The 10555-nt window shown below is 46.5% G+C and overlaps 1 protein-coding gene across 1 annotated transcript; it reads left to right on the top strand.

Moving 5' to 3' along the window:
- The first annotated feature begins 5637 nt into the window (after positions 1 to 5637).
- LOC114218440 (glyceraldehyde-3-phosphate dehydrogenase) lies at positions 5638 to 6824 on the top strand. Its single transcript, XM_028115572.2, has one exon. The coding sequence runs from the start codon at positions 5704 to 5706 to the stop codon at positions 6703 to 6705; it is 1002 nt and encodes a 333-aa protein (XP_027971373.1). The 5' UTR covers positions 5638 to 5703; the 3' UTR covers positions 6706 to 6824.
- The last annotated feature ends 3731 nt before the right edge of the window (positions 6825 to 10555 follow it).

Genomic DNA, 10555 nt, shown 5'->3' with positions numbered 1-10555 from the left:
AGGAGGGAGACAGACGTGCCAGTATCTCAAGCCAGAGCCGCCCAGGCCCATGGAGAGCCGGGGTGGTGGGCTGGGGCCTGCAGAGGCTGTAGAGGAGTGAGCAGGGAAATGAAGTCAGGGGTAGGGTGGCCAGACTGCACGGGGCATTGCCGGCCCCTGTGAACTTAGAGTTTACTCCGAGTAAGAGGAGCTGCTGAGTCTTTAGCAGAAGAATGACAGGATCCGACTTGCACAGGAGAAGGGTAATGCGCTGCCAGGTTGAGCCTAGACAGAAGGGGCAGGGGAAGGAGAAGAGCAGACAGGGGCCTGGTGCTGGTGTCGGTGGTGAGGGGGAGTTAGATTCTGGGTGTATTTGAAGAGCCAGTTTGGTTTCTCGAGGGGTGGATGTGGAGCGTGAGAGGAAGAGAGGAAGGAGTCCAGGATGCCTGTGGGGTTAGAGCCTCAACAGCCGGAAGGAATCAGTTGCCACCTGATGGCGAAGGCTGCAGGTGAGGCAGGTTTGGGGAGGAGACCAAGGGGTTGGTTTGGGATGTATTAAGATGTAGAGGTCAGTTAGCTACACAAAGATATTTAATAGGCTGCTGACATAAATTTGGGAGTTGTTAGTACGACTATGACTATTTTTCCTCTATTCTCACCCTTGATCCTCACACCAGCCAGTGAAGAAGGCAGAGATTATGCTCCAGCATGACAGAATGGCAATCCTACCAAGAGCATATACACTTTCAAAGAACTGAAAACAGGTATTCAAACAAATACTTATCCATGAATGTTCACAGCAGCCCTAGTTACCATAGTCAAAGGTGGAAACAACGCAGACGCCCGCCAACAGATGAGTGGTTGTATAAAACGTGGGATGCCCATACACTGGAATGTTGTTCAGCCATAAAAAGGAAATCTCCAAGACATATTAAGTGAAAGAAGCCAGTTGCAAAAAGGCCACCTAGTGTATGATTCCCTTCATACAAAATATCCAGAATAGGTAAATTTAAATCAATTGAGACAGAAAACAGATTAGTGGTTGCCAGGGGTTGGGGGGAGAGGGAAGCAGGGAATGATGAGTTAATGGGCATGGGATCTCCTGGGACAGTGATGAAAATGTTTTGGAACAAGATGTTTCAGTGCACAACATTGAAAATGCATTAAACGCCACCGAATGACATACTTTGATTTATTTATTTACTCACTTATTTACTTATTTATTTAAAGGAGTCTCTGTGCCCGATGCAGGGCTTGAACTCATAACCATGAGATTGAGAGTGGCACGCGCTAAGGACTGAGCCAGCCGGGCGCCTCCAAGGGATACGCTTTAAAATGGTTAACTGTATGTTATGTGAATCTTACCTGAAAACCAACACAAACGAAACCCATGAAGCAGCTAATGCCGGGCTCCGTAGCTCCCTGCCCGATGTGATGACTCCCACTGCTGTTCTCCACTCGACCCAGCAGTCTGGGTCCCCCCCTGGGAGCAGAGGAGCCAAGAGAAGCAAAGGGATGTGTCCCCTGCAAGATCAGTTTAGAGCAACTGGATTGCCCCAAGCCCAAACCAGGAAATCTGGTCTGACAAGCATGGGATTCACATCTGAAATCAGCCCTGCCCTGGAAAACCTGCGGCCGGGTGGGGGTGGGGGTGGGGGTGGGGGTGGGCGGTGGGGGTGTGGGGGGTTTGCTGGCGTCAGAGGGAACCTGTACTTCCGGGTAGGTCGGGTTAGTTCTGCTCGGGAAGGAAGGAGCGGGGAGCAGCCGAACTTCCATATTTAACCCTTCAGGATCCAAGGCTCCCAGAGCCGGAAGGGACTTTAGGAATCATCCGAGAGGAAATGGAATCTCCAAGCAGATACATACCTTCTCCCAAGTCACAGAGCCTATAAATGGCCGGGCTGGGACAGGGAGGAAAGGAACCAACATTTATACAGCGCAGACGCCAGGTCCAGCAGCCTCTCAGGACTTATCTCAGCCACCTGCCAAGCAGATGTTAATAGCTCCATTTTGCAGAGGAAGTTCAGGGAGGCTCCGTGACCAGGCCGACAGAGGACAGACAGACGTCACACTCTTAAGAGGCAGGGCTGGCAGTTGAATATAGGTCTACCTGACTCTTAAAACCTGTCGGTCCTGCTAGGCTTTGTCTGTCTTGTTCACATGGGTATCCCCGATGCCAGGAGAATGAATGAATGGATCACACCAACCTCCTACCTCCTTCCAGACTCACCCTGTTCAAAGTTAACAGCTCTCTGGGGCTCGGCTCACACCGTTGCCATGGTAACTGAACTCTCCAGAAACAACAGCTCCGGGCAATCCAGGACAAAAGCAGTGAACCCTTCTCTTGCTAAACTAGTTAAGGCTTTTCTGTCCAAGGTGACAAGGATTAACACAAACCAGCAAAGAGGGAGAAGAAGGATTTCCTAACACACCTTTATTGTTACTGACCATGGTTGACCAAGGACCCTTTGTGACCCACCACCGTCACTTTCACCGCAGATCCCTGGTTTAAAAAGTGGTATCTACTGAGGACATCTGCCCTTAAGTGGTAACTAAATTATAACCCTGATCTACCACTGGTGCTTGGGATTAGCGGGAGATAACCACCATTACCTCAACGGGTTGATAGCATTTTAGCCCAAAGCAGGAGACTTGCTAGTTTTGCTAAGTAGTTCAAACCTATAGCATTTGGACTTTTTTTGAAGTATTGAAGATAGTTTCTTGGGGCACCTGGGTGGCTCAGTCAGTTAAGCATCCAACTCTTGATCTCAGCAGCTCAGGTCTTAAGCTCAGTTCAAGCCCCGCACTGGGCTCCATGCTGGGTGTGGAGCTTACTTAAAAAAGAGAGAGAAAGACAGAAAGGAAGAAAGGAAGAAAGGAAGGAAGGAAGGAAGGAAGGAAGGAACATCTTAAGACAATTCCAAACAAAATAAGAAATGAAAATGAGGAAATAGTTATAACCCCCCCCCCAAAAAAAAACCAACCAAACAGGGCGCCTGGGTGGCTCAGTTGGTTAAGCGACTGCCTTCGGCTCAGGTCATGATCCTGGAGTCCCGGGATCGAGCCCCACATCGGGCTCCCTGCTCAGCAGGGAGTCTGCTTCTCCCTCTGATTCTCCCCCCTCTCATGTGCTCTCTCTCTCTCATTCTCGCTCTCTCAAATAAATAAATAAAATCTTAAAAAAAAAACCAAACAAACAAAAAAACCTTCAAAGAATTGATTATTATGCAAATAAATGAGAAAGCCTGAATTAAATGGATGGTTTGCTAGGAAACCATAAATTACCAAAATTGATCCTAGAAGACAATTACATTTGAAACAGACCAAATATCACATACAGAAAATGAAAATGTTATCAGGGAGTGGTTTTCCCACCCACAAAGGAAAAAAGAAAAGCACCAAGATCAAACAAATCCTTGGGTGAATTCAACTAACACTTTAAGGAGCGATGACTAAAAATGCCATTCAAATGCTTCAAGTTCCTAGAAAAAAAAAAATCCCTACTTTGAGTCCCTAGTGGCAGCTGCAGTTCTATTGTAATCATTCAATTCTCAAGATAATCCTGTGAAGAAGATATATTATTGTCCCCATTTTAGAGATGAAAAAGCTCAGGCAAAAGGAGTTAAATTGGGGCGCCTGGATGGCTCAGTCATTAAGCGTCTGCCTTTGGCTCAGGTCATGATCTCAGGGTCCTGGGATCAAGCCCCACATAGGGCCCCGCTCAGCTGGGGAACCTGCTTCTCCCTCTCCCTCTGCCTGCCACTCCCCCTGCTTGTGCGTGGGCGAGTTCTCGCTCTCTCTCTGTCAAATAGGTAAATAAAATCCTAAAAAAAAAAAAAAAAAAAGAGTGAAATCACTTGTCCGGGCTACATAATTGTAAGTGGCAGATCCAAATTTGAACCTGGTTCCAGAATTTACTCTCTTAACCACTATGTCAGGTCAACTCTTCCAAATGCCCTTTATGAATATTACATATCAATACCCCAATCTGTCAAAGATAGTACAAGGGAGGAACGCTTATAGACTAGTCTCATTTATGAATATAACAGCAAAAATTGTAAGCCAAATTTTAGCAAATAAAATCTAGCAACACATAAAACATATATATACCACAACTGAGTTTGGGCATACCAAGAATATAGGATGGTTCAAGAATAGAAATATTGTTTTTTGTTTTTGTTTTTGTTTAAGATTTTATTTATTTATTTGACAGAAAGAGACACAGCGAGAGAGGGAACACAAGCAGGGGGCGTGGGAGAGGGAGAAGCAGGCTTCCCGCTGAGCGGGGAGCCCGATGTGGGACTCGATCCCAGGACCCCGGGATCATGACCTGAGCTGAAGGCAGACCCTTAACGACTGAGCCACCCAGGGGCCCCAAGAATATTGTTGATATTATTCACCATATTGATAAATCATTTGAGGAAAATTGCATGATTACTACATAATGTTGCAAAGGTATTTGGTAAAAGTCAAAATCCATGCCTAATTTAAAATGAAAAACAAATTGTTTAAAGCTTTTATTTTATTTGTCAGGGAGGGAGAGAGAAAGAGCGACAAGCAGGGGTGGCATTATGCTGAGGGAGAACAGGCTCCCCGCCGAGCAGGGAACCCTAAAATGAAAATTTCTGAACAATGGGAAGGGAAGGATATGTTCTTAAAATACAATTACACACACCCACCCACACACCCTTAAAGCCAAAAAGCCAATTTGTAAGGATAAAATACTAGAATACTAAAAGCATTTTCATTAATGTCAGGACAAAACAAAGATATTCAGTATATCACTTTTATTTAAAATTGTTCCAGAGGCACTTACCAATATAAATAAACAAATGGACAAACAAAACAGAGATATAGTGATTTAAAAAGAGGAGATATTATTTACAGACATTTGATACAATTATATCTTAGAAAGTGTAAGAAATTCAACTAAAAATCTATAGCACAGAAAGAATTCAGTAGGTGTCTAAGTACAAATTTAGTAAGCAAAAATCAATAGGCTTGGGGTGCCTGGCTAGTTGGTGGAGCATACAATTCTTGATCTTGGAGTTCAAGCCCCACCCTGGGTGTAGAGATTACTTAAAAATTAAAAAAAAAAAATCAATAGCTTTAGGGAAGCCCGGGTGGCTCAGTCAGTTAAGCATCCAACTCTTGATTTTGGCTCAGGTCATGATCTCATGGTGTGAGATCAAGCCCTGTGTTGGGCTCCTCGCTGGGCATGGAGCCTGCTTAAGATTCTCTCTCCCCCTTTCTCTCTGCTTCTCCTCCCCACTTCTCTCCCTCTCTAAAAAATAAATAAATAAATAAATAAATAAATAATCAGTAGCCTTATTTTATATAAAAAGATTAGTTTGAAAATATAATGGAAGATTTACATTTTGACCCAGAAATTCCAGTTCTGGGAATTTATCTTACCAATATGTTTGTATATTCATTCATTCCTTTAGCAATTATTACTGAGTGCTTATTCATTCTGCATCAGATACTCTTTTGTATGCCAAGAATACAAAATGAGTAAACAAATTGGACAAAATGAAACCAAAACCAAAACCCTTCCAATCTGGTGGTAGGAAGCAGATAGTAAATGTAATTGTAAAACTAAATGATATAACATGTTAGAAGGTGATGATTGCTAACAGAAAAAAAGTCGAGGCTCTCTGCTCCTCCCCGTTCGACAGACAGCCGCAAATTCTGGTGCAGTGCCAGCCGCGTCCCTGAGACACGATGGTGAAGGTCGGAGTGAACGGATTTGGCCGTATTGGGCGCCTGGTCACCAGGGCTGCTTTTAACTCTGGCAAAGTGGATATTGTCGCCATCAATGATCCCTTCATTGACCTCAACTACATGGTCTACATGTTCCAGTATGATTCCACCCATGGCAAATTCCACGGTACAGTCAAGGCTGAGAACGGGAAGCTTGTCATCAATGGAAAGTCCATCTCCATCTTCCAGGAGCGAGATCCCGCCAACATCAAGTGGGGTGATGCTGGTGCTGAGTATGTTGTGGAGTCCACTGGGGTCTTCACCACCATGGAGAAGGCTGGGGCCCACTTGAAGGGCGGGGCCAAGAGGGTCATCATCTCTGCTCCCTCTGCCGACGCCCCCATGTTCGTGATGGGTGTGAACCACGAGAAGTATGACAACTCCCTCAAGATTGTCAGCAATGCCTCCTGCACCACCAACTGCTTGGCTCCTCTGGCCAAGTTCATCCATGACAACTTCGGCATCGTGGAGGGACTCATGACCACCGTCCATGCCATCACTGCCACCCAGAAGACCGTGGACGGTCCCTCTGGGAAGCTGTGGCGCGACGGCCGAGGGGCTGCCCAGAACATCATCCCTGCTTCCACTGGTGCTGCCAAGGCTGTGGGCAAGGTCATCCCTGAGCTGAACGGGAAGCTCACTGGCATGGCCTTCCGTGTCCCCACCCCCAACGTGTCTGTCGTGGATCTGACCTGCCGCCTGGAGAAAGCTGCCAAATATGACGACATCAAGAAGGTGGTGAAGCAGGCGTCAGAGGGCCCCCTCAAGGGCATCCTGGGGTACACTGAGGACCAGGTTGTCTCCTGCGACTTCAACAGTGACACCCACTCCTCCACCTTCGATGCCGGGGCTGGCATTGCTCTCAACGACCACTTTGTCAAGCTCATTTCCTGGTATGACAATGAATTCGGCTACAGCAACCGGGTGGTGGACCTTATGGTCCACATGGCCTCCAAGGAGTAAGAGCCCCCTGGACCACCAGCCCCAGCGAGAGCAAGAGGAAGAGAGAGGCCCTCAGCTGCTGGGGAGTCCCTGCCCCAACTTACCCCGCAAAACACTGAGAATCTCCCGACCTCCACCGTTTCCATCCCAGACCCCCTGAAGAAGGGGAGGGGCTTGGGGAGCCCTACCTTGTCATGTACCATCAATAAAGTATACTGTACCCAGCCAAAAAAAAAAAAAAGAAAAAAAGTCGAGCAGAATAGGGAGCTTGGGAGGGCCAGGTGGCCGAGATGAGCTTTCTGAAGACAGGAGGTGAGGAGGTGAGCCAGGTGAATATGGGGTGGGAGGAAAGGAGCACAAAGTCCCTGGGGTAGAGTGGTGTGTGTGTGCACAAAATGAATTGTGTCTGTAATAGCAAAAGATGCAAAGGGTAAGTATTCATCTATAGAGGACCAGTCAACACACTAAGGTACATCTACCAGTGAAATGCTACGCAGCTGTACAACAGAATAAGAAAACTCTATGAAGTGAGATGGAAAGATCTCCAGGATATATTGTTGAGTGAAAAAAAGGAAGGAGCAGAATAGATTATATGGCGTGGTAGCTTTGTGTCAGAAAAGGAGGGAAATCAATATTAGAAAGACATCAATTCTCGGGGCGCCTGGGTGGCTCAGTCGTTAAGTACCTGCCTTCGGCTCAGGTCATGATCCCAGGGTCCTGGGATGGAGCCCCGATTCGGGCTCCCTGCTCGGCGGGAAGCCTGCTTCTCCCTCTCCCACTCCCCCTGCTTGTGTTCCCGCTCTCGCTGTCTCTCTCAGTCAAATAAATAAACACAATCTTTAAAAAAAAAAAAGAAAGATATCAATTCTCTCTCAATTAATTTATAAATTTAATGTGGGCTCCCCAAAAGGAACAGAAAAGCTGGTTTTTAAGAGTTAAGAAAATTCTTTTTTTTTTTTAAAGTAATCTCTGTACCCAATGTTGGGCTTGAACCCACAATCCAGAGACCAAGAGCCTCACGTTCCACCGACTGAGGCAGCCAGGTGCCCCTAAGAAAATTCTTAAGAAGAGTAAGACAGGGGTAGGGGGCAGCCCAACCAGATGTTAAAACATCCTGTGGGGGCACCTGGGTGGCCCAGTCGGTTGAGTGTCCAGCTCTTGATTTCTGCTCAGGTTATGGTCTAAGGGTCGTGGGATAGAGCCCCTCACTGGACTCCGTGCTCAGGGAGGAGTCTTCCCGAGAGTCTCTCCCTCTCCCTCTGCCCCAACCCCTGATCTCTTTCTCTCAAATAAATAAATAAATCATAAAAGAAAATACTGTAAAACTACTGTAATTAAAAATCCTTTTTTGGGGGAACATGAATAGACAGGTCAATAGAATAGGGTAGAAAGTCCAGAAACAGACCCCAATACACACAGGAAATAGTAGAGTATAAATAGTTCTGGGAATATTGAGTAGTCATCTGGAAACAAATGCATTTGTATCCTTCCTGCATTACTTACACTAAAATAAACTTCAAACAGTTCAAAGATATAAATCTAAAATATGAAATCATAAAAGTATCAGATTAAAAAAAATTTATAATCCTGCAGTGGGGTGGGTTTACTTAAGCATGACTCAAAACTCAGAAGACATCAACTTTGACCACAATAAAAATTTTTAAATTTTCCATGGAGAAAATAACAAAATCAAAAGACTGTAAACAGAACGATACTGTATGCAGCACATATGCAGACAAATTCCCGTAGCATAAAAAGAAAGCCTATAAATCAAAGTGCAAGACCAAAATCCTATAGAAAAGCAGTCATGGGATGTGAACAAAGAGTTCACAGGAAAGGAAATTAACGTGGCTCTTAAATATATTAAAAGATGCTTAACCTCACTTAAATTGAAACCACAGCAAGATACCATTTAGACTCAATGTTTGGCAAAGATAAAAATAGTTTGATAACATATGTGGCTCATGGGGCGCCTGGGTGGCTCAGTCGTTAAGTGTCTGCCTTCGGCTCAGGTCATGATCCCAGGGTCCTGGGATCAAGCCCCGCATCGGGCCCCCTGCTCTGCTGGAAGCCTGCTTCTCCCTCTCCCACTCCCCCTGCTTGGGTTCCCTCTCTCTCTGTGTCTCTCTCTGTCAAATAAATAAATAAAATCTTAAACAAAACAAAACAACCATATGTGGCTCATAACTGTCTTTAGTGGACAGTACTGATCGAGTTTGAGACAAATTCTCCCTTGAGTTGCTAAGTCACTGGGCTGCAGGGCCTGGAGGCCTGGTTCTTCCCTATCCGCCAGGACCACCGCAGCAGGGGCCCGGCCTCAGCCCTTACCGTGAGGATGCTTAGCCCGCCATACCTCTTATTCTCCGTCACTGCCCAAAAGATCGGCAACTCTGGTCATCTCTTTTCTCCACACTGCTCTGTCATTCTTGTCTTGGCTTACCAAATCCCTGTTCTCCACCCTCCCAAACCTTCTCACTTGGTCCTTTTGAAAGCTGGTTCTTGGTCAACAGAATCACCCACACTCTTGCTGCTCTTCTAGGGTTTAACTCTGGGGTCTGGCAGGTAAGGAAAATGCATGAAGTGTGAAGGACTCATGGCGGGGTGTAAATGCGCATGTGCCCACTGCGTGTGGTGACAAGAGTGACAAGCTGGAAAGCCCATGTGTCCTGATCCAGCTTCACGTGCAGAATGTGGACTCGGTCCTGTCAGGTCTTTGGTTGTTTCAAGAGAGTCAAGAACCCCTCCCACCCTGCTGGTGGGAATGTAAAATGGTGCAGTGCTGTTGAAACCATTGACCGTTCCTCAGAAGGTTAAACCTAGAGTCACCACGTGACCCAGCAATCCACTCCTAGGTATATAAGGGAGAGAAACGCAAACAGTTGACACAAAAACTTGTACGTGAATGTTCACAGCAGCAATATTCATAATGTCCAATAGTGGACACAACCCGAAAGTCCATCAAGGAGTAACTACATGGACACCGTGCAGTATGTCCATCCAGTGGAATGTGATTTGGCCATAGACCGGAATGAAGTACTGAAACATGCCACAGCATGGATGAGCCTTGGGAACATTATGTTCGGTGAAGGAAGCCAGACACAAAAGACCATTTATTGTATTCCGTTCATAGGAAACGTTCACAACAGGTAAATCCATACAGAGAGATGATTGATTGGTTGCTGGGGCTCAGGCTGCAGCGGGGAATGATCGCTGATGGGAACCAGCGTTCTTTGAGGGATGATAGAAGTATTCTAGAATTAGGTAACGATGACAGTTGTACAACCTTGCAAATGTACTAGAAACCAGTGAGTTGTACACATTAAAATGGAGAAGTTTATGGTATGGGAATTCTACCTCAGAAAAAAACAAACAGAAAGAAACCCGCCATCTGAACCTTCATGAGAAACCTCCTGATAGTTTTCATATTGACTTCATTTTCTGAGCAACCAAAGCATGGGGGTGGGGGTTTGGCCTGTAGGCCAGCAGTTTGGAGCCTCTGTTTGAACAGAAGTCAGGCTGTTCTGTGAGGTCACCGCCTCCCCACCCCCCCCGCCCCCCCGCAGTGTTCCTTTGCCCTCGTTCCTTGCCCCTGGTGCACCTGCCCGAGGCTCCGTCCAGGCCATTATCCTTTAGTGTCTGGTCAAAACTCTGTCTCCTCTGAAGTTCTTGCCTCACCCCTTCGCGGCAGCTTTGGGCCCAGGCTTGCTTTCTCTTTCCTCTCTTCCCCAGGCCCTGCTGTGTTGTGCGGTCTGGGTGCCCACGTGTGGGGCCATACAACACACGGCCTGTGTGCTAAGCTCCCGGCCTTCCCTCTCGCCTCATCATTCCACCTCCCTCCTTCCACTGCGCCAAACTGTGGACCTCGTGACCT

Source organism: Eumetopias jubatus, unplaced genomic scaffold (genome assembly GCF_037043125.1).
Source record: "Eumetopias jubatus isolate StellerSeaLion01/CBP00866 unplaced genomic scaffold, mEumJub1_p1.0 scaffold_8, whole genome shotgun sequence".
Taxonomy (NCBI): Eukaryota; Metazoa; Chordata; class Mammalia; order Carnivora; family Otariidae; genus Eumetopias; species Eumetopias jubatus.
Note: the sequence above shows the minus strand (reverse complement) of the source record. Positions and strands in the feature narration are given on the sequence as shown.

Coding starts and splice junctions, on each gene's coding strand:
- LOC114218440 (XM_028115572.2), top strand. CDS start 5,704: ATGGTGAAGGTCGGAGTGAACGGATTTGGCCGTATTGGGCGCCTGGTC.